Below are 26,037 nucleotides of genomic sequence, written 5' to 3'. Positions count from 1 at the left end.
TTGTCATAAATTAAGTGACCTTATGCGAGTGGGTCTATTTCTAGATTCTGTCTTCTGTTGCACTGGCCTATTCATAAGTCTTTGTGCCAGTTTCACACTGTATTAATTCTGGTTACTTTATAATAAATCTTGATATCTAGTAGTGTAACCCTCCAACTTTGTTCTTCAAGATTGATTTGACTATTCCTGATTCTTTATGCTTCTCTGTACATTTTAGAATCAGTTTGTCAATTTCTACCAAAAGGAGTATGCTGGGATTTTGATTGCAATAACTCTGTAGGTTAATTTGGGAATAATTGATATCTTTACAATATTGAGGCTTCCAATCTATGAACATTCTTTATTATCTTTAACGTTTGATATTTTTCAATGTAGAGACCTTGTGCATCTTTGATTAGATTTATTCCTAGGTATTTGATATTTTTAATGTAAAGTGGGAAAGGGTGTCTGAGGGGTTTTGCCCTAATAACACTTCTGACAGCAAATGAGAGGGTTTTTCTCCTCCTGAGATCATTTCTCCAACTCTCTGACACCAACTGGGTGTTCAACAATTCAATTTGATTCTGACACTAACTACCTGGATTAGCACAGACTCCTCAGGCTCAGTCCCACAAACTGCCCCCCACTTTGGACTCAGGTTCCAAGGCCCAGGTCCCTGTACCTCTGACCAGCTGGCTAATAATTGAGGTTCCCACGACCCCCTCCTCACATTTGATAATTTGCTAGGATGGCTGGTGGAAGTCAGGAAGGCACTTTACTATTACCAGTTCATTAAGATGCAACTTAGGAACAGCCAAATGGAAGAGATGCATAACGCATAGGGCAGGGTATGGGGGAAGGGTGCAGAGCTTCCATGCTCTCCCCAGACGCGTCACCCTCTCAGGACCTTGAGGCGTGCACCAGCCCTGAATCCTATCTCTGAGGGGTTTCATTAAGTAGGCACAATTGATTAAATCATTGGTTATTGACGATTAACTCAATCTCCAGCCCCTCTTCCCTCCCCAGAGGTGGGAATGGGGAGGCTGAAAGTTCCAACACTCTTGTCACTCTGGGGATTCCAAGAGGTTTAAGAGCTCTGTGCCAGGAATAGGGGGCAGGGTGTGGGGTGTACAAAGACCAAACGTCTATTTCCCATTGTACCACAGAATCTTTTTTTAAATTTCATTTTCTATTTGTTTGCTGCTGGTATGCAAAAATACAATTTTTTTTTGATATTGACCTTGAATTGGGGACTTCTAAAATTCACATTTAATCCCAAAAGTTTGTATGTAGATTTTTCTATGTACACAGTCATATTGTCCCAGGCAGTGTTGGCCTCACCATGGTTTTGGGCAAGTCCTGGCAGCCTCCCTTTAGGTGTGGATTTCCCGCTAGCTAAGTGGCTGGCTCTGATTTCTAAATCTCTACTCCCCCTCCCCCAAAGCCTGAGCTCAGTTCATTGCTTCTGTCAGCTCCCCACCTCCCCTGTAACCCCTGGATCCTAGGACTCTGCACTGTCCTTCTTTCTCCTCAGGCCCTTCCTGCTGCCTGTGGGAAGAACTTATTCTGGAATTGCTGTTAGGGTGGACTCAGGAGGGGCATCCCAGAGTCATGTAGACCATTTGCTAAAGATGCTTTGCAGGAACTTCCCTGGCAGTCCAATGGTTAGGATTCCATGCTTCCACTGCAGGGGGCGAGGGTTCCACTGATGCCTGGTCAGGGAACTAAGATCCCGCATGCTGCGGTGCAGCCAAAAACAAAAAACCGAAAAAAAAAAACAAAAACAAAAAAGATGCTTTCCCTGGGCATTCCTGCAGCAAATGCTGGGCCTTTGGGTTCAGCCGGGGAGTTGGGGCCAGGGATGTTCTGGTGGGGGGAGAGGGAAGTATTAGCCACCTCTTTTGCAACTCTAGGCTGTGTCCCTACACCTCCAGAAGGGCTTACAGAGTGGGGAGGACAGTGCAACCATCAGCTGAGCTAATCCAGAGATAGTGGGTCTGTCAGGACAGAACTGCAGAACTGAGACTCTTCTGTAGCCGAAGACTACACGGAGGAGGCCAGGCTTTACCAAGCTATGAAGAGTCCATGTCGTGGAGCGGTGACGAGGGCCCCAGAACGAGAAATCAGGCATGACCCCTGCCAGGTGACTCCGAGAGGGCAGGAGTTGGGCATCACTCCCAGACTTGGATCTGCTCACGTTCTGATGTCTGCAGGGACCTGAGTTGAGAGACAGGATGCACGGAGAGGTAACATAGCAAGAGAAACGCCCCTTTTTCCTGGGAATTCGCTCATTTAACACTCCCTAAACTCTGTGCGTTATTTTTTATTAACCACATTCTATAGATGAAGAACGCTGAGGCTCAAATCATTAAGGTAGCTCGCTCAAAGTCTCCCCAAATTAGTGGAAGACTCCCTGCAACTCACCTGTAACTCAAACGGTTATATTTCATTCCAAAGTCCTTGGTCCTTGGGGCTCCTGCACATGTGGCTTTGCCTGGTGGGAATGTTTGGTAGATTTCCTGAACCTCAAGGTCCCCAAAAGTGGCTGCCATTCCAAGAGGTATGACATGGATTCAGATTGATTCATGCTTGGTGAATGCCTAGTGGAGAGACTTGGCCGTTTGAGCCCCCTGCCTTCCCGAGTGGCACCAGCTGCCTCCCAGATCTGTGACCTGCTCCAGAACCTGTGAATGTGACCAGGAAAATTCTCTCTCTGGAGCAGGAAAAAAAAGAGAGTGCCATGGCACAGATCTATCCAGTTCTGTAGATAGATGAATGATCCAAGCATTCAATTCAAGAAACACACATGTCTTGTTGAAACAAACCTAGAAGTGACTTTTCCAGCTGACAGAAGAGCCCACTGAGTGTCCTTAGCACCCATCGCCCCACACAAATGCACTGAGCTATTCTGAGCCACTTCAAATACAATAGCATTCTAGTGGGTACCCCCAACCCTGTCTTCCATGTGGTCCCAGCCCAGGGCTCCCTGAAGGTGAGGCCAGAGCAGCACTTTGGAAGAGTCACTTTGCCTCCTGGGTCTCCAGTCTCCCTCTCTCAGATCTGCATGCCGGTGTCACTCAGAGCTGTTGTTAGAGCTTAATAGTGCCTAAGGCAAACCCAAACCAGCAAGGCAAAGGATGGAGGTTTGACTGCAGGTGATGTTTTGTACAATCAGAGTTCTGAGACCAGAGAGAAGGGGACCCAGAGGGAGGTGGGCTCTCTCTTCCTGGAGAGCTTTTCCCCTAAGATAGCTGCCCTCACCCACCCCAGCAGTGCCCTTAGCTCAGGGCCTTTCCAGAATTAGGGCCGAGCACCTGGGGACCATAAGGGCCCTTTTAGTTTGGTCCCTGATGGGGCAACATGTCTCTGAATCAGCAGCTTGACTTTTTATGAAGTTGTATGTCACATTAGCAGTTTTTGGTTTTGAACCATTCTGGGACAAACCCGAGTTGACTGTGTTATAAAAGAAACAAACAAACAAACAAAAAAACCCTTTAACGAACAATTGGATTCAATTTGCTAATTTTCTTTAGGATTTTCATTTATGTTCAGAAGTGAAATTGGTTCAAATTTTCCTTTCCTTTTACTTTTTTTTAAAATTTATTTATTTTTGGCTGCGTTGGGTCTTCGTTGCTGCACGTGGGCTTTCTCTAGTTGCGGCAAGCGGGGGCTACTCTGTTGCAGTGCGCGGGCTTCTCATTGCAGCGGCTTCTCTTGTTGCAGAGCACGGGCTCTAGGTGCGCTGGCTTCAGTAGTTGTTGCTCGTGGACTCTAGAGCACAGGCTCAGTAGCTGTGGCGCACGGGCTTAGTTGCTCCACAGCATGTGGGATCTTCCCGGGCCAGGGATCGAACCTGTGTCCCCTGCATTGGCAGGCAGATTCTTAACCACTATGCCACCAGGGGTCTTCCTTGTACTATTCTTATCTGGTTTAAGAATCAAAATCATACTTCATAAAATGAGTTTGCCAGCTTTCCTCCCTCTTCCCCACCCCCCTTTTAATTCTTCGACGGTGGAATGTTATTTGTCATGGGCTTTGGATCTTATAAATACACACCCCCCCGGGTCTGCCTCCTCAGCAGGGGACTTGGCGCAGATGAGAAGACAGACACCTCGTTTCCTCCTTTGTAGTCTGTGTTGGCTTATTTATGGGGCTTTTGCTGCTTCTGGGACTGCTCTGCGGGGAGCTAGCCATTTCCCTGAGGGAGTAGGCCTGAGAGGTGGGTCGGTGCAGGGGGTTGAAGTGGGGGAGGGAGTCTGGGGCCCCAGTACCCACTGCGGCCACCTGTCCTTCCCGGGGCCAGGCTCCTGTGAAGCCCCCTCTGGAACTCAGTCTGACCCTCCCCACGCAGGCACCATGTTCCGCAAGAAAAAAAAGAAACGCCCTGAGATCTCGGCCCCACAGAATTTCCAGCACCGTGTCCACACCTCCTTCGACCCCAAAGAAGGCAAGTTCGTGGGCCTCCCCCCACAATGGCAGAACATCCTGGACACACTGCGGCGACCCAAGCCCGTGGTGGACCCTTCACGCATCACCCGGGTGCAGCTCCAGCCCATGAAGGTGAGGCGGGCATCAGGGATGGCGGAGGGGGAGGATTCAGACCATCCCCCTTCACAGAGGGCTGCTGACAAGACCACACAGGCACCTGAAGAACCACCTGATTTACCAGCTATCAGTTAGCCAGGATGTCTTCATTCCCGGCTAATCAGCCTCTCGTTCTCTCCCTGGGTGACCCAGGGAGGAGGATCCTGGGGAGTCCCTCTCCACAGGGTGGTAGGGTTGCCAGATTTAGCAAATAAAAATACAGGATGCCCAATACAATGTGAGTTTCAGATAACAAATAATCTTTAAGTATGTCCCATGCAAAATTTGGACCTGCAGCCCCTGTGGGGCTGGGGGCTGTCACAGACCCAGGGGATTAAGTTGTGTGGGTCAGGAGGGGTTGATGCAAGAGCCTGATAGGGGTTGGGGTCAGGGCCCTGTCAGGGTTTGGAGGCCACAAAGCCAGTATGTGTGGAGGAGAGCCCTGGACTGGTGCGTGTCCCCTGGAAGGCCACACACAGACAGAGCTGGAGAACGGCAGCGGGCCCCAGGCAAGGCCTGCAGTCTCCCCAGCTCCCGAAGCTCAGCTGCCGGCACCATCAGGCACGCTGGATTGAACGCCACGGCTACTCACCTGTCTGCCCTGCTAGACTGTGGGCCGGTGAAAATGAGGCTTCTCCCTGTATCCGTCCGCCAGCACAGGCCTGGCCCGCCGTGGGCCCTGGGTAGGGGCTGAAAAATTAAGAATAGATGGATGACACAGCAAGCGAGGTCCATGGTGCTCCTCCCCAAGGCCCCGCAGGGAGGCTCTCTGACCTGGTCCCCGCCCAGCGCCCCCTCCCTGCCATGACAGGAGGCTCACCACGCTCTTCCCCCTCCCCTGCAGACAGTGGTGCGGGGCAGCGCGGCGCCCATGGACGGCTACATCTCGGGGCTGCTCAACGATATCCAGAAGTTGTCAGTCATCAGCTCCAACACCCTGCGCGGCCGCAGCCCCACCAGCCGGCGGCGGGCACAGTCCCTGGGGCTGCTAGGGGATGAGCAGTGGGCCGCCAACTCGGACATGTACTTGCAGAGCCCCCAGTCTGAGCACAGGGACCCCCATGGCCTCTACCTCAGCTGCAACGGGGCCGCACCAGCAGGGCGCAGGCATATGCCATGGCCCGAGCCACAGAGCCCGCGGGTCCTGCCCAGTGGGCTGGCCACCAAGGCACAGTCCCTGGGCCCCACCGAGTTCCAGGGTGCCCCGCAGCGCTGCCTGCAGAGCTCCCCAACCGGCACCTCGGCCTCCACGGCTGCGGGCAGGCGGGGGCCCAAGATTGCCGGGCATGGCTCTGAGGAGGCCCGGCCACAGTCCTGCCTGGTGGGCTCGGCTGCAGGCAGGCCGGGGGGGGAGGGCAGCCCCAGCCCTAAGACCCCGGAGAGCAGCCTGAAGCGCAGGCTGTTCCGAAGCATGTTCCTGTCTGCTCCTGCCGCCGCCCCTCCAAGCAGCAGCAAGCCAGGCCCTCCACCACAGAGCAAGGTAGGTCAGGCCACGGCCTCCGCTGGGGCCACTCTTGACAGGGCAGGGAGCCTGGCCCGGCAGCATCCGCTGGGGACACAGGCCCTGCCCAGCCTTCCCCACTTACACGGTCGGATTGGGGAAAGCATGAGGTAAACAGATCATCAGCTGAGGATTCTACCCTGAACCAGCTGAGCCCTAGCGCTCCAAAGGCTTTGCACGTGTGAGTCAGATGTTGCAAGCCAGGTCATTTTCCGGGGGCCTCTGAGGGGCTGTGGTACGCCTCAGCTGACATTCCTGCCCTCTGGGGTGTATCTAGGCGGACCACACGGGGAGGCAGGCACCCCTGAAAAAGCAGCACCTTTAACCACAAGCCCAGACCCTCCCCTGCCCCCAGTGCCCAGCGACCCCACCCAGGCTCCAGCCCCGGGGGGTGGGGAGGGGGGGCAGGGTCTCTCTGGCTCCCTTTTCTGATCTTTTTTCTGCCTGGACCCCCAGCTTGTCCCAGTGCTCTCCTGAGGTCATACACAGCCTCTCTGCGCTGCTTCTGCCAGAGGTTTATGTTACCCCTTCTCTAGTAAGGATTCTTCCCTGCCTCCCTCCCTCCTTCCCTTCCTCCCTCCCTTCCTTCCTTCCTTCCTTCCTTCCCTTTTTCTAGTAGTTCTTGCTTTGTTTGACATTCCTGTAGTTATTTATTCTCATACTGTGTGCCATATGAAAAGCTAGAGGATTGAATTTGCCTAGGTCTGGGAGCAACAGGAGAGCTGACTTTTGGCGTGTGACAGCCTCAAATGCACATATTTTTCTTGTAAAAAAGGAAACAGTGAAGGGAACCCTAATGGTGACATTTTTGGGCAGGCTGAGGAGAACATTTTTGCTTCTTACGTGCCCTATGACATCCTGTCCGTGGTGACAGTGACATCCTTTCCCATTTGGCAGATGAGAAGACTGACTCAGAGAGCGTGGTACAACCCCCTGGCGTCGCGAACGAGTCAGCCGAAGGTGGGAGGGAAGGCTTTTCCATGAAGGCATCTTTTAGCTCCTCCCTGAGGGTCAGACAGAAATGAGCTTAGGCTGCAGCACAAGGGTTGTTAAGTCTCACCTAAGAAACCGCCACTGACAGCGGCATGAGTAATGGAGTCCCCCCTCCCCGGATGGCGTCAGTGTGTCCAGCCCAATCGTGGGGGGGGGGCGGTGGGGGGTTGAGGGGTGGCCTGGACCCTCAACCCCATATAGGTCACTGCCAGCCCAAGGCACCCAGGGAAGGTTCTGGGCTTTGTGCCCTCCAGTCCCCACTGGGACAAAGGATGGTAGGCTGGGATCCCCTGTGGGGCAGGGGCTTTAGGGAGGAACAGATGAGACGTGGCTTGATATGCCCCGTGAGAAAACATGAGTGCCTGTGAGCTGAGGGGTCTCTGGAAGGCTGTACCCCTGGGGAGACATTCCCCAGAAAACTAAGGTGGGAGCAGGACAGTGCACCCTGCCAGGAAGTGCACTTCGAGAGTCCTAATGGGGTGGGGGGTGGTTTCAGGGATTTGGAGAAAGGGGGTGTCAAAACTGGTATGCATGGTCCTAGGCTCCTGCCAGCACCCCACAGCAGGGGGCAGGCCAACCGCCCGCATCCCCGCACACCCACAAAGCACCTACTGTGGGCCACTGCTGCGGGCTGTACGAGGTCTCCCCTGCCCCTGAAGAGTCAGGTGGTGCCCAGCCGGGGCTCAGAAACACCACGGTTCCAAATCCAGGGGAGTGGTTTCCTTCTTGGCCCCCTGGGCACACCTTTCTAGATGGATGTTCTCAAGCCAGGCCTCCGAAAGGCGGGGCCGAGACTGCCCCACAACCGCTCTGGGCCAGGGCTTCTCAACCCTGTACTATTGACGTTTGGATCAGATAATCCTTTGTTGCAGGGGCTCTTCTGGGTGTTGAAGGATATTTAGAAGCATCTCTGGCCTCTATGCACTAGATGCTAGTAGCACCCCTCAGATGGGACAACCCCAGATCCCTCCAGACATTGCCAAATGTTCCTTGAGGGAAAAAAAAATCACCCCCAGTTGAGAACCACTGCTCTCAGCAAATTACCATATGGTTGGGAAGCATTCAGTTTCCTCCTCCTCCCCCAAGGCCTGGGCCCTGGGAACCCAGACCAAGCCAGCAGCCAGCCCTCCGCACTCAGCACATCCCAGAGGTTGGCCCTGGACACTCACAGCAACTCCTAAAGCAGCAGTCCATGCACTAGTGCCCTGGGAGGGCAGGCCACCAATAGCCACAGCGTGCCAGGCATGGCTGCAGGAGGGTCTGTGACCTAGAGCTCTTGTACTCAGCCCCAGGCAGCTTGGCCTGCACTCACTCGCTTTGGCTAAAGAGCAAAAGGAGACCTCAAGTGGGGACAGAGAGGCCAAAGAGGTAAGACAGTTAGGAGCTTGGGAGATTTAGAAGGGGTCCCACTTAGCGGCAGAAATGCCTTGTCAGAAAGACCTCAACAATCAGCAAACCTTGGTTAAGCACCTACTGTGTACCATGTACTCGGTTACATGCCAAGGATCCCCAGTAGGACCACTGCATAGGGATCAGAGGTTAAGCTGATCAGGGCTGAAGTCTGGCCTTGTCCCTTACGGCTTAGTGACTCTAGGCAAGTTACTTAACCTCTCTGAGCCTGTTTCCTCATCTACCAATGTAGATAATAATATTACCCATGGGCTGATAAATCAGTCCACAGGGCTATGAGAATTAAATGAGATAATGCATTTAAGGCCCTTGTCAAAGTGGTAAGCCCTCAATAAAATGGCTCTAGTATTTCTTAAATATTATGAAATGGCCTCTGCCTGGGCGGCACTAACAGAACAGCCTCCTGAGCCCACAGCTGGAGAGCCTGGCCCTGTCTTCTTAGCCTGGGAAGGGAACATGAGGCATCATTGTAACTCCATGTACAACTCTTCTTTCTAGTGGCTTCCTGCCCAAGAAGAGGCCTCAGTCACACAAGTAACTCTAGAATTAATCCAGAGCCCCTAACAATTAATTCCACCTTTTGTCCCCCTTTCCCTTTCTTGGAGCGGTTTAACACGTATCATCTGGTCCTTTCTCGTGGTTACGTTAAGTAAAATCTCCCTCCTTGTGGAGACAGGCAGCAAGGGCCACAAAGGGACACTTGGGACCAGACCCTGCTGAGGTGAAGACCAATCCTGGCCCGACCACCCCCGTGTCCTATGTCCCATGTCCCAGGCCACATCAGAGCTGGCTGCCTCCCCCAGATCCGTCTGCTGCTTCCATCCACCTGCTGCCTCCTCGGCCCCTGAGCTCAGCCAGCACCTGCGGCAGGGTCTCCACAGGGGCCTCGACAGCAGGGGGGGAAGCGAACCCACCTCCTCAGTCCCTCTGCCTGACTTGTCCCCACCCTCCCATGTTCACTCATCCTCAGAGCAGAGAGCTCATGCGGGAGGCCGGGAGGCCAGAAGGAGAGGGAAAATGTTTTACCGCCTTCCTTAGAAATCCAGAGTGGAGAGAGGTCAAGGGCCGTGAGAGCAATCTCAGGAGCAGCTTTAGGAGCTTTTCGGATCCCCAATCTCTGCCCAGCCCCACACAGATGCTCAGAGAGCACATTTTCTGTGTTAGGTCCATGCCTCACAGGCCAGCGGGCAGCCTTTTCACAGAGCCTTGGAGGCTGCTACCGGGTGACATCTGATGGTCCTTCTGCTCCTGGTTGTGGCCTCACAGCCTTGGTGGTGGCCGTGCTCCCTCCACCCCGAGTCCCAGCCCTCCCACAGGCTCCCCAAGGCCATGGAATTGCAGAGCTGCTCAAATTGTGGGCCAAGGTTCCTCTCACATCCAAAGCCACGGGCCTTGTTAAACTGCGGAGTCCCTGCTCTAGGGACCTGCTGAAGCCGTTTCCAAGGCCAGGGAATCTGCATTTTATCCAGCTCCCCAGATCACCGTGCCTTCACAGAGGAGACTGGGGCTCAGAGAGGGGGAATGGCCTAAGATTCACCCCAAGTCAGAGCGGAGCAGGACTGGAACCCAGGTCCTGACCCCCCAGTCTGGAGTTCCCACTGCTCCACCACAACACAGTAGGGAAAGGGGGGTGAGGTCGGTGCTGGTGCTGGCGGGGACAATCCATTTACTGCACACATGTGCTTGCCGGGCGGGGGTGGAGTAGTCACGGCAGTCCCAGGAGGTTTACCTGGCTCCTTCACCTCGAGGGCTGAGCACGAGTCAGGCACGGCCTGGCAGAGGCTGGAGCACACTCAGTGGGCCTGCGGGGCTGGAGGTGGCAGAGCCCCACAGCATGGCTGTCGCCAGAAGAGGCACCGTGCACATGCCCAATAATAGGCAAGGCCAGGGACTGGGATGAGAGCCCTGAAGTCTAGTGGGGAGGGGTGCTGAAGAGGTTGTAAAGGCCCTGGCTGAGCCTGGTAGCACCCAAGGCCCCGATTCAAGCAGCCCAGCCCAAGCTGAGTGCTTGAGTAGATTCCCTGGAAGCTGATTCAGTTTTGAGGATGAAGACCAGCACCCTCTAGGCACCTAGACAACCGCCTATGAGATGGGCTCTGAGATGTTCCGGGAAGGCCCCTCTGCAGCTCCTCAGGTGTCCCCCATTAGGTTGCACATGGCCCTCTCCAGGTGGCCCTTTTAAACATACACAATCCCTGGGAAGGGTCCTGCTGCACTTCGCCAGCTCCTTGGGGACACCCAGGGATGGGACCCTTTCCTGCTGGGGCTGCCCGGAAGGCTGGGCCTGAGCAAGACTCACTGGGGGCCCAGCCTGCTGCTCGATTCCATCTTCCCTCCCTCCCTCCCTGCCAGAGACCAGAAAGATAGGCCCCCTGCCTTCTCTTCCTTCTTGGGGGGTCATCAGCCAGGAGTTCCATGTGGCTAGTGGAGGAGCTCCTCTGGGGAGCCCTGAGGAAACCCCCTCACCCCTGGCCCCAAGGCTTGGGTTTGGCTGGACCTACCCTCCTGATTCCAGATCTCTCTAGCACCAGATCCCCAGCCCAGGAGACACCTGAGGACCCCCCAAGATGGTAACATGGCTCTGTGGTCCTCTGTTGGGGACCTAATCTCACCGCACAGACACGCAGACGCCCCGTTGTCAGGAACAATTGGGACTATTAGACGGCAGCCGTGTGTCCTGGGAGTCAGTCACAGCTGCCTCGCTGCAGCCCCCGCCCCTACGCCCAGGGCCTCTTCTGCCCGCATGGGCCCTTGGGTAGGGTAGCCACGGTTGTGAACGCCTCTGACCCAGGTTGCCTCCTGGTGGCCTCCCTGGGGTCTGGCTGTCAGTCACCCAAGGAAGAAATACCGGCCCAGGACACCCCAGGGACTCGGCTTTGTCTTCGCAGGAAGGACAGTGTGGATATAAAGAGCTGTTGTTTTGTCTGCTCACCTGGGAACACTGGGGGTTGACTTCTCAAGCAGGACTATGGTTTGGCTTCAGCTCCATTTGAAAATCTTTGCTTGCGGCACCTCCCACATTAGTCTGACGCCCATCCCGGCTCTGCCCAACCCTGCCAGTGTCCAGAGGTCACGGCAGCCACCCCCTGCCTCTGGGAAGGGTACTCCAAATGCTCCCACAGCCAAACCCCTTTCGTTTCTTCCCTTCTCCTTGCAGCCCAACGCCTCTTTCAGACCACTGCAGAAAGACCGCCCCCCAAGCCTGGTGGCTAAGGCCCAGTCCTTGCCCTCAGACCAGCCCGTGGGGACCTTCAGCCCTCTGGCCACCTCGGATACCAGCAGCCCCCAGAAGTCCCTCCGCACAGCCCCAGCTGCCGGCCCTCCTCCAGGACGGTCTTCCCCGGCAGGCTCCCCCCGCACCCGGCATGCCCAGATCAGCACCAGCAACCTGTACCTGCCCCAGGACCCCGCAGTGGCCAAGGGTGCCCTGGCTGGTGAGGAAACGGGCGTTGTGACACACGAGCAGTTCAAGGCTGCACTCAGGATGGTGGTGGACCAGGGTGACCCCCGGCTACTGCTGGACAGCTACATGAAGATTGGCGAGGGCTCCACAGGCATCGTCTGCCTGGCCCGGGAGAAGCACTCGGGCCGCCAGGTGGCCGTCAAGATGATGGACCTCAGGAAGCAGCAGCGCAGGGAGCTGCTCTTTAATGAGGTGGGAGGAGAGGGCGTGGCGGGGCCTTTGGGACGGGCAGTGATGGTGGAGGCAGGCTGGACGTCTGCAAGCAGGGGCAGTGGGGAGGGTGCCCGGCACTCAGGCGTCCCCCCTCCTGCCCCCAGGTGGTGATCATGCGGGACTACCAGCACCTCAACGTGGTGGAGATGTACAAGAGCTACCTGGTGGGCGAGGAGCTGTGGGTGCTTATGGAGTTCCTGCAGGGCGGGGCCCTCACGGACATCATCTCCCAAGTCAGGTGGGCAGCTGAGAGGAATGGGACCCAGCGCTGGCTGCTCCCGTCACTGCCCTGGCAGGGATATTAGGCAGCCTCAGGCCCGGATGATTGGGGTGCCCGTCACGTGGTCCCGAGCCACACTGCCCACCCCCATCTGTTCGGGTTAACAGACCCAGGGGTCTCAGGGCAGTGGGGAAGACATGAGGTCTCCAGCCTAGGCCCAGGCCCGTTTCCAGGGCTCTAGCCTGACTGGGCTCCCACACACATCGTCCAGGAGCTGTGGGGCCCCGTACCAGGGGCACCTACTCTGCCCAGCCCGTCTTCCCTGCAGCCCCGCCAAAGCTAACATGCTCTTCTGCTGATGGCCCTGCCTTCCCCGTCCAGGCTGAATGAGGAGCAGATTGCCACCGTGTGCGAGGCCGTGCTGCAGGCCCTGGCTTACCTGCACGCCCAGGGTGTCATCCACCGGGACATCAAGAGCGACTCCATCCTGCTGACCCTCGATGGCAGGGTAGGGCCCTTCCCACCCTGGCACACCCACGACCCCACTTCACAGCTCCTCCTCCCTAGTTCGCCATCACTCCCCTTTCTCCCTCTCACCCCAACCCCAGGTGAAACTCTCGGACTTCGGATTCTGTGCACAGATCAGCAAAGATGTCCCTAAGAGGAAGTCCCTGGTGGGAACCCCCTACTGGATGGCTCCCGAAGTGATCTGCAGGTGTCTGTATGCGACTGAGGTAACGGCTCCCTCCACCACCCAGCCCTCCCAGAAGAGGCTTGGGGACACATAGCTCTTCTACTTGTGGTCTCCTCCAGAGCCCCCCACCCCGAATAGCCCCGGTTGTCGGGTTCCCACTTAGTCAATACCCTACCCCAACATCCACTGCCCCCTTCCCACTCTTGGTTGGATCTTCTCTGGCCTGTGACTTTGCTGCCACAAACTGGTCCCCAAAATGCTCTCCCCCAAGCGCAAGGGCAGGTTGGGGTATGGCCAGGCTTCCCCATGTGTGGTGGCCTTTCTAAGAGAGTGGCTGACAGCTGTGTCCCTGCAGTCAGTGGTCACTCACGCAGGTGGCAACTGACCACAGGGAAGGTGACCAGGAAGGAGGCCGGCTCACCAAGGAAACCTGGGACCAGCTGCTCCCCTCCCCCTGCAGCATGTTGCTACCAAGGGGCCAGACTCTGGCCAGTGGAGTCAGGGACATTCTCCTCCTGCAGGTGGATATCTGGTCTCTGGGCATCATGGTGATTGAGATGGTAGATGGAGAGCCACCCTACTTCAGTGACTCCCCAGTGCAAGCCATGAAGAGGCTCCGGGACAGCCCCCCACCCAAGCTGAAGAACTCTCACAAGGTCAGTCGGTACACAGGGTGTGACCCTGCAGGCCCCATTCTTCCTGAGGCTTCAAGGATCAGAGTCTGGGCTGTGAGGCCCAGCTTCTCCCTCCCACAGAAACCAGAGGGCCCGGGCTCCCGGAAAAGGCTCGTCTTTCTCCACACAAATCCCGCACCTTGGTGTGGAGCCTAGTCACAAACTCCCGTGGTCACTCCAACAAGTTTCCACCTGCAGACAACTGACAGGAGCCTGAAAGAAGGGAAAGCAAGGCCAGCGGGAGTCCCTGATGCCCTGGGAAAGAATCTAGAGAAGTTAACTGAGCAGTAACGCCTCTACCCCATCTGTCAGGGGAGGCATGCCAAGGCACACAGTGTTCCCAGTCTCCAACACAGAGAATTGGCTTGCCCTCCATCAATGTACATCCTAACCACATCTGAGCCAGCTTTTCCCTTAAAACCAGTGTGTGTGTGTGTGTGTGTGTGTGTGTGTGTGTGTGTGTGTGTGTGTGTGTGTGTGTGTGTGTGTGTGTGTGTGTGTGTGTGGTGTGTAACGCTTTTCTGGCAAATCCACCCAAACCCACAGTCCTTACCTGTGGGCACCCCCTGCTGGTAGCCAGCTCAGCACAGGGCTGCAGAGTGGCACTGCCACCTGGTGGCCAGAGTGAGAAATGTCCCAGAGGGTTGACGCTCAGTCTCTAAATGCAAAATAGTTCCGTAGCCCTGCTGGATACGAGGAGAGACAGGAAACACTTTCTGAGACAGCTGGTCCTTGGAACCCGCACTCCTGACCCCCTAGACTAGCAGATATTTCTAACTGGCTAATTCCCCAGAGGATGCATCCTTCCATTACAGCCTAAGACTCAGCCTTATCCCAAAATATTGACTCAAAATGAACCAGGGTAATCCCTTGACTTAGACTCTAAGGCTTAGAGAAATAAAGGAATCTTCCTTTTTCAGGTCCCACTTTGTTTTTTTCTATTTTTCAAAACACTCCTTCCTCGCTGACCTCTCTTTTTTATCTTCACTAAAGCCCTATGTAGCAGACAGGGAAAGCACATTTTATCATTAGCCCATTTTACAGATGACAAAACTGAGCTCTAGAGAAAAGTACAACTTGCTGGAGATTAGGGATAGACCCAGGACTGGATCACTGGGTACCAATCCCGTGCCCCTTTCCACAGAGCCTGAACACTGAGAGCCCTGAGAAGCAGCGTGGTGCATGGGCTGTATTTGGAGCTCAGCTCCCCAGCTCTCCTGGTATCCTAATTCCATTGCTCACCAGCACCCACTATAGGTGAACTGGCCACCTTTCCCGGACTGATGCTGACTTTCTTTACCTACCTGATAGTCCAGAAAGTACTGAGCCTGGGAGGAACCAGGAAGTAAGAAGCGAGAATTTAAGACTTTCAAATGACAGTGGGGCCAGGCAGATTGGGTCACCCCAAAGTGGCTGCAAACTGTGGCTTCCTCTCACTGCCCTGCCTCCACAGGTCTCCCCAGTGCTGCGAGACTTCCTGGAACAGATGCTGGTGCGAGACCCCCAGGAGAGAGCCACGGCCCAGGAACTCCTGGACCACCCCTTCCTGCTGCAGACGGGGCTGCCCGAGTGCCTGGTGCCCTTGATCCAGCTCTACCGCAAGCAGACCTCCACCTGCTGAGCCCAGCCCGAGTGCGCCTGCCACCTGTGCCCACAGGCAGGGGACACTGGGCCACCAACTTGCCAACAGGGCCTGGCTGCCTGCCTCATTCTCTCAGTATTCTCTCCAAAGATTGAATGTGAAGCCCCGACCCTGCCCTCCTGCCCCTCAGCCCACTGGGCCAGGCCGGACCTGCCCCTCAGTCACTTTCCCTCCCAAGAGTCCCCAGTTGCCTCTGGGATGATGGAGACCTCTTCTGCAGGATGACCCTTTGTTATCTGCACAGGGATATTTCTATGAAACATGGAGACCAGTGCTTCTGGCCACTGTGGCCAACACAGCAGAAAAGGCTGCTGAGGTGTTTTTTTTTTTTAAAGTAGTAGTACACGAGCATCCCAGGTCACCCAAGAGGCAGACTGCCTGTCTTCATCAGGATACTTGCTGTTCTCAGCTCCAATTCCAAATCCTGGGATCTGGAAGGTGTTTATTGCCTGACTCCATCTTCCTCCCTTGTGTCTGACTTCCTGAAGGCACAGTCCCACCTGCACCTGCTTCCCGACCCACCTGAGCTGACAACACACTCCCTGCACAGCCCGCGCCCAACTGTGAACAGCCTGCTCGGAGGCCGTGACGGGGAGGGGAATTTTCTGGGTGAAAGAGGAAGAAGGCAGCTGGTGGTAAAGTGGTCTCACTTCACAGGATGCGTGTGCGCGCACACGTGTGTGTGTGTGTGTGGTGTGGAGGAAGGTCACCCACGACTGTCTTCGGTTAGGCTTCTCCATCTTCTCTCCCACTAAACTCTGCTCTGAAGGTGACCTGCTTCCTTGGCCCGGTTTCCCACCTCTTAAGTCCCGGGGTTCTACCTGACCAGCGAAGAGGTCTGTATTGAGTCGAACACATCCTGGGGGCCTGGCCGGTTTCTGGGTTTCTCCTGTACTGTGGGATCTGAGAGCCAGGGACCAGAATGGTGAGGGAACAAACTTGTTTTACCTGTGAGCTTCATCTCAACAACCAGGTCATCGGGGACCCACTCTTCTTTTGTGTGCTTGGGGGACCTGTTTTCAAAATCCTGGTCTGGGAGAGGTGAACCAGCTCCCAATTCCATCATGTCACTGGAATGGGCAGCCCATTTGTGCAAACCACGTGCCCCTAGCTGCCTCCTCAGACACCTGTCTCCTTGTCCCCCTCCCCTCCCCACCTTCAGGGCTGCTGTGAGACAGGGAATCCCAGGGAAGAACTCCAGGTGTCTGGACCCTATCTAGATAATATTTTTAGATTCCTCTATCCCTAGTGGCCTGCTTTGGGGCAAAAAAAAAAAAAAATTGCAAGGACTTTTTTTAAGGGTCAGAGTTTTAAAAACAAAAGCATTGTCTCTTTTGTGAATTGTTTGCACTTGTGCCTGTTTTAAATTAAACGGAGTGTTCAAAACCTCTGGCCTTCCTGTCGTCCCTGGGAGTAGAGCCAGGCTGTCTTCAAACTGGACACACTGTAGTGGGTGTCCAGGGTGGCCCTCCCTCCTCCCTGCTGTGAGCCCCCCGACGGTCATTCTGATCCGCAGAAAATCCTACTCCCTGGTGGCATGTGGGCCTGAAATGAGGGCAGAGAAGAAGGGAAACAGGAAGTGGAAGGCCCTTGGGACTGAAAGAGCTGAGAAATAGACAGGGCTCCTTCCCAGGGGAGAGGAACCCAACCCAGAAAGCCAGGGCCGTGGGCTGTGCTTGCTGGCGCCACAGGGGCTGACGGCCACTTTCTGCAGCAGCATCTCCCTTCCCCCGTTTGCTTCCCCCCTGCCACCTCCCTGGAAAGTCAGAGGCTGCTCCCCTCAAACTGTCCATAGGAAGTGGCCTGGAACTGCTTCCAGTGAGAAAGCAGTCTCTGCTTCAGTTCTCACAACAGAGGGTGACCGTGAGGAGCTGTGAAAGAGCGCAACTGGAAACCAAGAAACCTGGGTCTTTAAACTTCCAGCTCTGACACTGATTCCAGCATTTACTTCCTGAGGTCTCATTCTACCCCCTCTCTGTCAGGGTCACTGAAACCTTCTACCCAGGAGCAAGGAGTCCTGCAGACCTCCTCCCCACAGTTCCCCACCTAGACAGCTGCCCTGGTCTAAGGGCCCCTGTCCCACCAGCTCAGCCAGAAGCAGCACCTGAGTCTTACCTCCAGGAAGCAGCCACAGTGGGCTGGGCAGAGATGGAGGCTGAGGGAAGGCGGAACCTACCTCCCAACCGAAGCCCACGGTCACGAGTGGTTGGCAAGGCAAAAAGAGGCCAGTTCTTGCAACTGAATAACACTGGATTTATTAACTATTCTTTTGAGCTCTAAGAGTCCTTCCACTGCACAGTGTCATTCCAAAAGCATGTGCGTATGTCATTTAGCCTCACACACAGACCGGTTCTGAGCTTGACCCGAGAGTACCAGCTCCAGTGGCACAGGTGACTTCACAATGACGAAAGCAACAAGAATTGGAAAAACAAAATGTTTAGAAAAGTCTCTTCTAAACCAGATTGAGCTCGAGGGGACCCCAGCCTCAATGCCTTGGGGCTGACAATAAGGGGAAGTTCAGGATAGCGAAATGTGGTGAAACATCTAAGTTCTGCACAGAGCTGGGCCTGGTAAGAAATCTGCAAGAACAGCAAGGCAGTCAAACACACAATTCAGTTCAGACAGGAAAGATCTGCTGTGGTTTTTTTAGAAACATCACTTTCAACCACCAAACCCTTGGCAATTCCACAGAGGAGCCCTCATAGTTGTTTATCCAATAAAGAGGGCCCAAGGTGACGTTCAACCAGAAATCCCCATGTCGGCAACACTTGAAACATGACAGCACCTTCAACACAATGTGCAACCCAGACCCATGTCTTCAATGTGATATTTTGAAGAAGCCAAAATACTTGTATTCTTACACCATTAAAATTAAACTTCATAAAAATTAAACACAGTTGGAAAAGGATAAGTGAACAAGCAAGGATCAGAAAAAAGGAGTTTGCACTTGGGGCGTCCAATTACCACCCATCCCACCCCAGATTCTCTCCTTCTGGCTTTTCAGGCGTTTTTCAGAACTTTTCAGTTCAGCCGCCGCCCAGACAGTGGGACTGAGGAGAGGCAGATATTTCGGGAGAGAAAAATGGGGGAAGGGCAAAACACCCCAGAAACGAAAGCAAATCACATCAGAAAAAAACAGTGCACAATCAGCAGGTCTCAAGGTTCAGAAATCGTAAGGGACGGGTTGGAAGCTCCAGTTTCTCAGAAGACAGCAGGAGCTCTCTATATGGAGCCTTAACCTGGAAGATCTTGATGTCCTAAGTAAAGGGTCTGGCCTCCTGCTACTCCAAATGCGAGTTTTTTGTTCATTGTCCCTCACTTCACTGCTGTGAAATGACTTCAAGTATCCGGATTTAATACACTACAAGAGGAAGAGGATTCCATGGGTAAGTGCACAGGGAGGGAGAAGTACACAGCGGTGGCTCCAAATAAAACCACAAGGCTGAACTCCGAGCCTGGGCGCAGCGAGAGCGCAACTTTGCCACCAGGGGGCACCAGAGATCACGTCCAGTGTCTGGGCCCTCGCGGCCTCGCGGACCCCGGACTGGTGGAAGCACTGGGGAGGTGTCTGACACTTACACGAGGCCGGACCCTGATCACCCATCCCTCACCCCAGGCCCAATTTCTCATCACAGGTCATTCTCGCTCTGGGCAGTTCCCCTAGAGTTATTGGTGAGAAACCTTCCGTTCTGCAAAGATGAATAGATCGACGTCTTGAAAAGACCCCACGGCCGGCAGCTGAGGGGCTGCACGCTCAACCTTCGGGGTTCACAAAAAACTCCCCACGTGCTGCCACCCCACGGGCTGGGCACACAGGTTCGTGTGCTGGCGCTTCAGCAGGATCCTAGGGCACGCGATTCGCCAGACCCTCCAGACCCTTCTCGCTAGGCCGGCACAAAGATGAGGGCGGGGGCGGGGAGGGATGGGGACGAAGGGCCAGGCTAGGAAGGGGCCTTTAACCACCTCTCCGCAATTGCCTCTGACTCACTAATCTGCCCAGTACTGAAGCTGAGCCGGGCCTGCATCCCACGCTTTGGGGCAGAGGCAGGGGTCCTTGGTCTCGAGCTCTAGCATCCATTATCCACCCTGCCCTCTATTAACGGCCCAGGGAGAAGCAGGAACCGTTTAACAGCCCTCTTCCAGCTCTCAAAGGAGTTTGATATAATTTAAACCCGGACCTGCCGTTCGTGTGGGCTTCAGACTCCCGCGCGCCGCCGCCTTTAACGTGGCAAACACTTCAGTCAATTATCCCCCTCGCGGAGCTTCTATTTAAAGAGACATTGTCAGGTTCTTAAGCCTCGGATCAGACCCGCTGCTTTCTGCTTCACATACAAAGACTCAAAACACGAGTTCTTTGAGGATTGGAAGAAATACAATTAATCAAAGCCTTCGCAACCGTTCCCCCCTGCGGGAGCACCCACGTGCAAGACCGGGAGCTGCGAGGCGGTGGGGGCGGGGGAAGTGCTAAGTCCTTTCCATTTCAGGCCTCTGAGAGTGAGAGGAAACAGGCTCAAGAGCCCAGAGCTGGGCTGGGCGAGGGGGGCGAGGGGGGCGCGTGAGCGGGATGGGGGGAATGACCCCACATTGTCGATGCAGTTGAATCTTGGGTCTGCCTCCGGCTGAGGCAGAAGAAGCTGGTTCAAGGGACAACTAGCATTCCTCCCACCCCCAAACTATGCTTTCAGTGTCTTGAGGCAGGAGTTTCTCCCCCTAAAAATGTAACCTCCAGACTCCTTCCCTCCCGTTCAGAAAGGCTCCGAAGCCCATCTCCAGGCTCCCCTTCTCCATCACTCCAACACAAGGGGAAGGGATACTTAGGTCATGTGGGGCATTACTGTCAGCATCACTGGGGTAGGGGGGGCAGGGGTTGAGGGGTGGGGGAGTGGGAGTGGGGGGGGTAGGGAGGCTAGGCCTTTGTTCTACAGGACAACTCTTCTGCCTGGCTGGCTGACTAGGGTGTGGGAAAACCCGGCAAGGGGAAGGAAACCCCGCAGGAGCCTGAAAGACGCAGGAGTGCGCCTTAGCGCTCAGGGAAGAGGGTCCAGCTGGAAAGCTGTAGCCTATGGATCCAGTCTTCTACTTCTCGCTTCCAGGACTGGAACGGCAGGCCTTTAGAAAAGGTGAGAGACTCGGGCAGGGAATACCAACAAGCACAAAAAAGAAATAAGATAGGGGTCCTTTTCGGAGAGAGGGCTGAGGGAGGTCTCACCTTGGCAGCAGGGACAGGTGCTAGGATCTGGGGGTGGGAAACTGCCAGGAAGGTGAGGGACCTGGGAAAAAGAAATCCCAGTGGAGCAGAGAGGGCAAGGTGGGGGGAGCAGGGCTCGGCCTCGAGGCTGTTTACTGCTGAGCGTGCAGCACCACGGCCTCTGTGCCCGCCTGACAAGGCTGAGGCCCAGGCACCGAATGGGGCAGAGCGTTGGGCTCTAATTCTGGGCCGCTCTCGGGCCCAGGTGCTTCCCCGACCAGGCTGGGGATGTCTGGAGCTGTAGAGCGTCGGCGCAAACCCGAGCGGCCAGAGCCGGGGCCGCCCTCGGGGTGGGGGCTAAGGCCGACGGGGGCTTGCACTAAGGTTGGGGGCGCTCCCTCCAGCACCTCCTGCGAACGCCACCGCCCAACGCCTGAAGACTGGGGCGAGTGTGGTTGTGCCATCAGGGCTCCCGCCCGCAGTCGAGCCGCCTCCTCCTCGGTCACGGCACCCAACGCCAGGCTCATGCTCCGGCCCAGCTCCGGCCGCTCGCTGCCCTGCACCCGGTGCCGACCGAAGCCCTTACCCCCTGAGCCAGCCTCGCCGCCGTGACCATGGCCGCCGGCCGCTCGAGCAAAGCGCGCCAGGAGCGGCCGCGGTAGGCGGCGGGGACTGGGTCTTCGGCGCTCCGGGCTGGGCGCGGGAGCCGGACGGCCAGGGGGACTGTCGGAGTTGGAGCCCCGGGCCGCGGCGGCGGCGGCTGCGCGGCCCCAGGGCCCGGTGAGGGCCTGCACACAGGTCCCGTGGCCGCTGGCGGCGGCCAGTTGCAACGCCGTGTGGCCCGCCCGGTTGGTGCGGTCGAGGCGCAGGCCGAGGCGGCGGAAAGAGCGCACCAGGAACTCGAGCACCGCCCCGTGGCCGCACGCTGCCGCCCACATCACCGGGCTATTGCCCGCCGAGTCGGCCGCCTCGGGGTCGCCGCTGAACTGCACCAGCAGTTGCACGGCGTCCAGGTGGCCGCGCTCGCACGCCAGGCTGAGCGCCGTGCGGCCGCGCTCGTCCCGCAGGTTCACTGCTGCACCCTGCTCCAGCAGTAGTCGCACAAAGCGCGCGCGCAGCGCGGGGTCTGGCAAGCCCACGGCCACCATGAGCGGCGTGCGGCCCTGCTCCGCGCGGCAGTCGATGATGCTGCGGTCCAGCGCATCCAGCACAAAGCGGGCCAGGTGCACTTTGCCCGCCTGCATGGCCTCCAGGAAGGTACGCGTACCCGCTCGGGGGCACAGGTCCTTGGGCTTGAGCATGGCCTCGGCCGCCGCGCCCAGGCGGCCCGGCAGCTCCGCACGGGGGCGCCCCTGTTTCTGAGCCCCACCGGGCTCCGGCCCCCGCCGACGCTCGGGTATGGCTCCCTCCGCGCGTGGGCGGCTGCGGCCGAGGGTCCTGAGGTTCCCACTCTGTCCTCCAGCTGCCCCGCCGCTCCTGGGCCGCACGCCCGGCGTCTCGCTGCTCCTTCCCTGGGCTTCCCGCCTGATGGTGTAGGTTGCTCGCTACTCCGGGCTCCGCGCCTGGCCCGCCACAAGACGACGGGAGCCGAAGCTCGGGCCCCTCCTGACTCTCCCGCTGCTTTCCCAGTGTCCGGCGCCCCTCAGTCCGTCGTGGCTGGGAGCCACGCCACTCACCCACACCCGGGGCAGCACCGCTCCCCTGCTGAGACGGTGGCGCCCGCCGTGCGCGCCTGCCTCTAGCCCTGGCGGGGCGCGCCGCTCCTCAATCTCCCGGCGCCGCTCCTCCGCCTCCTCCCCTCTCGCGGGGGCCGGGCCACGCCAGGGCGCTTGCTCCTTACTTGGGGGGCTTGGCGGCGCGGGAGTCGCCGCCCGCATAGATACCTGGTTTTATAGTCTCGGGGGTCTGCATGGCAATGGCTACTCAGGAAGCGGGCTGAGCCGTCAGAGCCGAAACTGACGGGGCGGCGGAGACCGCCCCTGACCTTCACCCACCTCTCGGTGGGCCACGACGTCGGGGAGCAGCTTCTCCTCCGCGCTTCCCTGGGGCTGCGGCAGCGGGGGCGGGGCGGGGGCTGCTCGCAGGGGGCCACATGCACCCGACCGGGCCAATCCCAAAGTCACAGTCTTCTCTCCCCACCCTCCGCCCCCACCGGAGTCGGTGCCCGGGGCTCCATAGAAACTGGAGGGACCCTGAGCCCGTCGAAGAAGACGAGGACTGCCCCCATCGGTGCGGCTGGAAGGAAGTGGGACCCCATGAGGGCAGAACTGGACCATAAGCGCGCTGGGGGTGGTGGCGAAAGGCGGGCGGGGAGTAAATCACTCCCCAAATCGGGGGGCGGGGGAGTACCTACGCTGCGCGGGGTTGGGGGCCCTCAGTCTGGCTGGGAACCGCCACTGGAAGTGTAGCGAATCACGCACGCACACACAATTGTTCCTCCCGCACACGCTGATTCGGCGCGGGGGTGGCGGTGGGGGAGTGCGCTCTCGTATCTCGGACGTCTCCAACCGAGACAACGCGCCCGCCTGCCAGCTCCCGGCGGCTGAGAAGCTGGCGGTGCGGAGACGCGGCGACTGGAGCGGGCGCCTTAAGATCCGGGAGTACTGCAGCCGCGTTAGCAACTCCTCGGTGCCGCCTCCCCGCTGTTTCAGGACCCATCGCCACCCCGGAAAGAGCGAGGGACATGCAAACCTCCCCCAGGGTCCCCATCTCCCTCTTGAGCACAAAACCACCCCCAGACCACAGGGCTCTGACCTTGACCACTAGCTGAACCCTTCCGAGATAAGAAGAGAGCACGAGTCAACAGAGTGTGAGAAAACTACCGTATCCCCTCTCCCTCCGGCCCGCTGCTCCGCCCTGGGGGGGGGGGGAGGAGCAGGCCTCGGAGGAGGGGAGTCAGAGCACCTAAGAGCTGCAGAGGGTGGGAAGGTGTGTAGGGTTGGAATGGATATTTGTGAAAAAAGAAGTGAGTCAGGTATCGACTACAGAATTTACTGAGACTTTTTGTGAGCTAGGTATTGTGTGTTCCCAGCCGTGGGAAATACAGAGGCGGAAATTCGGTTCTGGATGGAAGAAACCTCCCCTCTCAAGTGGGAAAACAAGATCGGGACATAAAAAGTCGAGTTTATCGCCTAGGGGCTGAATACGTATGTTAAATACAAAACGGAGACAGTCCCTGGAGGAGAAAATGGAGTTGTGGGGAAAGGCGGACTCTAGGGTCTTCTGAGAATAGGGCTTCTGAAATGGTCTTCAAGGATGTGTGGGAGCTGGCTGCTAAGAAGCAAGGGCACGTAAGCAGGAAAAACACCTTTAGTGCTGAGGGCTGCTTTAAGGGGTCCCTTTATATGAAAGACAGGAAATTAAGGGAAGAATAAAGGTGTCCTCAGCCTGGGCAAAGCAGTGACCAGAAGCTTTGCAGCAGGCTCTGCCTGGGGAAAGGTATGGGCAAGGAGAGGATTTGCCTCTGGGAAAAGCCCGTGGGCCCAGATGGGGGAGTGGCAAAGTGGGCACATAGCTCCGCACCCTGAGCTTCTCACCTCTCTCCAGCTCCCAGGCTTCAGAGATGCCCACATGGCATCGGGGCCAGCCGTGAAGCAGGGACTCCCACTTCCCTCTCCCCTGGGCGGAGCATGTGATGTATGCCTGTGCACACCGTGAAGCGCCCCCCTTCTGACTTTTTGAATTTTTTAATCCCCCTACTCTGAGATCTGCCACTTTTCTCTCATGGTGTCACCGAAAGGGCATCTGACAGCAGAGTTAAGTCCCAGCTTGAAGGCATTTACTAGCAGTGTGGCTCCAGGCCTGCATGCTCTCATCTGCAAAAGGAAGCCAAGAACACCAACCCTGCCTGCTGCAAGCAACAGCAAGCTAGGGAGTGTCAGGGAAAGAGCTGCACAGTTATTCAGAGTGCAGAAAGCCCAATCCCACCCACAGACCTGCGGGCCCCACCTGGAGTAGGAATAGACTCGCCAAGCCTAGTAAGGACGCAGGAATGCTCTCCCTGTTTACTCAGGTAGCAGAAGAAAGGTTTTCTTCTCTTCATGACTCAATTTCCCTTTTCTGCAGCATGAAGAAAATTGCTTTCTTCTCTTCTTTCTCTGTTTCCAGGGTTAGGGGAGGGGGTATCCCAGGAATCTGTGTGGCAGGCCAGCCCAACAATCCAGGCAGTGACACCCCCAGGTGGAGGAGAGAAGCAGCAGGAACACAGAAGGGGCACCGGTCCCAAAGAGCCCTGCCCCTCCTCCCTGAGCCAGCTCAGCCTCATTTTTGTCCTTTTTCTCTGTGGTGGATGGAGAGAGTGCCAGGGAAGAAGAGGAGCTGAATCAGGTCCTCACCCTGGCCCGTCAGAGTGTGCTGTGCTGGGTACTCTCTGGAAGGAGCGGCCGTTCCATTGCCCCAGCTGGTACTACCAACCCAGCCAGGCCTGAGGTGGGATGGGGGGGGCAGTGCCACGTCTCATGCCCTAAAGCCTTTGCTCTGACTTCCCAGTGGGCTCAGCATGTTCTGAGCAGAAAAGAAATAGCAACGATGAAAAAAAGCTGAGACTCTGCTGAGGAGCATCGAGGCACCAACAGCCGGAATTAGAAGCTGTCGCTTAGGGAGCTGAAGGCTGACAGGCGATGGAGCTGAGGCAGGCAGGGGGCAGGCAGGCACGCCACACTCCCCTTCCCTCCCACCTGCTGAGCCTCCCCCTTGCAGGCCCCAGGCTGGCAAAAGGGCTTCCTCCCAGAGGCGGCTCAGGCCTGCAGTCTGTCACTCTGTCTGCAGCTGCCCCCCTTCCCAGGCCCCCTTCTTTCTTCCTCAAGTGTCACCAGCCCCCTCACCCTGTCACGTTGCACCAGCTCAGCAGGGTTGGGCCTGGTGGCACGTGGCTGGGAGATCCAGAGAGCTGGGGGGGGGGGGGTTGTGAGTCAGCAGGGGACTCTGGCGTCTGAGTCAGCAGTGGGATTGGGAAGGGGGTAGGGACCCTTCTCTTGATGCAAAAGGTGAAACTGAGGCATGCTAAGTGGATAGGGAAGCTGGCCTCAGCCCCACAGATCTGCAGCAGGAGTGGAAGCCAGGTGTTCTTCCCTTGCTCTAGAGCCCTGAGGGACGGCATCAGTTCTTCCTCTGCACATCCCCTGAGGCCAGAGATTAATTCCCGTCCAGGGCCCAAGGACTGTGGCATTTTCCCAGGGGCACCCTGCCCTTTTTCCAGAGGACAGAAAGCAGGGAGGTGGGTATTTGCCCTGCCCTCCTGGGAAGCCCCCAGCCTGCTGTGCAGAGGCCTCTCCAGGAGGGAGGACTGCATCCCCTTCCCCATTCCTGGGCTTCTCAGCCCCAGACTGGAGGCCTAGAGACTCTGCCCAGCCTGACTGAGGGGCAGAGAAGGCAGTCTTCTTCCCCTGAGCGGTCACTGGTCAAAGCTGGGGACTGACCAGTGGGCCCTATTTGGCACTGGCTCCGGCTTATGCCCCATGCCCAGGTCAGTGAGTTC

General features: G+C 56.9%; 2 protein-coding genes across 13 annotated transcripts in view; one reads left to right on the top strand and one right to left on the bottom strand.

Moving 5' to 3' along the window:
* Nucleotides 1–16,078, top strand: part of PAK6 (p21 (RAC1) activated kinase 6) — a 33,955-nt gene extending 17,877 nt beyond the window's left edge. For 10 of the 12 annotated variants that reach the window (XM_030762850.2, XM_089907373.1, XM_089907377.1 and 7 more), the window contains 8 exons: nucleotides 4,331–4,539; nucleotides 5,408–6,043; nucleotides 11,625–12,122; nucleotides 12,248–12,381; nucleotides 12,745–12,871; nucleotides 12,972–13,097; nucleotides 13,579–13,713; nucleotides 15,185–16,078. In XM_030762850.2, the coding sequence (XP_030618710.2) occupies nucleotides 4,336–4,539; nucleotides 5,408–6,043; nucleotides 11,625–12,122; nucleotides 12,248–12,381; nucleotides 12,745–12,871; nucleotides 12,972–13,097; nucleotides 13,579–13,713; nucleotides 15,185–15,352 (2,028 nt within the window). In that variant the 5' untranslated portion in view covers nucleotides 4,331–4,335 and the 3' untranslated portion in view covers nucleotides 15,353–16,078. Of the gene's footprint in view, nucleotides 1–1,892; nucleotides 2,226–4,330; nucleotides 4,540–5,407; nucleotides 6,044–11,624; nucleotides 12,123–12,247; nucleotides 12,382–12,744; nucleotides 12,872–12,971; nucleotides 13,098–13,578; nucleotides 13,714–15,184 lie in introns of all 12 variants that reach the window. The other 2 variants (XM_089907379.1, XM_089907371.1) reach the window with 1 other exon arrangement.
* Nucleotides 16,079–20,205: 4,127 nt separating this feature from the next.
* Nucleotides 20,206–22,227, bottom strand: ANKRD63 (ankyrin repeat domain 63). Its single transcript, XM_022587091.3, has one exon. The coding sequence runs from the start codon at nucleotides 21,860–21,862 to the stop codon at nucleotides 20,714–20,716; it is 1,149 nt and encodes a 382-aa protein (XP_022442799.1). The 5' UTR covers nucleotides 21,863–22,227; the 3' UTR covers nucleotides 20,206–20,713.
* Nucleotides 22,228–26,037: the final 3,810 nt, after the last annotated feature.

This window comes from Delphinapterus leucas, chromosome 2 (assembly GCF_059928025.1).
Source record: "Delphinapterus leucas isolate spDelLeu-1000000601 "Yukka" chromosome 2, BTC_Dleu_Yukka2, whole genome shotgun sequence".
Taxonomy (NCBI): Eukaryota; Metazoa; Chordata; class Mammalia; order Artiodactyla; family Monodontidae; genus Delphinapterus; species Delphinapterus leucas.
The sequence above is the reverse complement of the archived record's forward strand: the minus strand, read 5'-3'. Positions and strand labels throughout refer to the sequence as shown.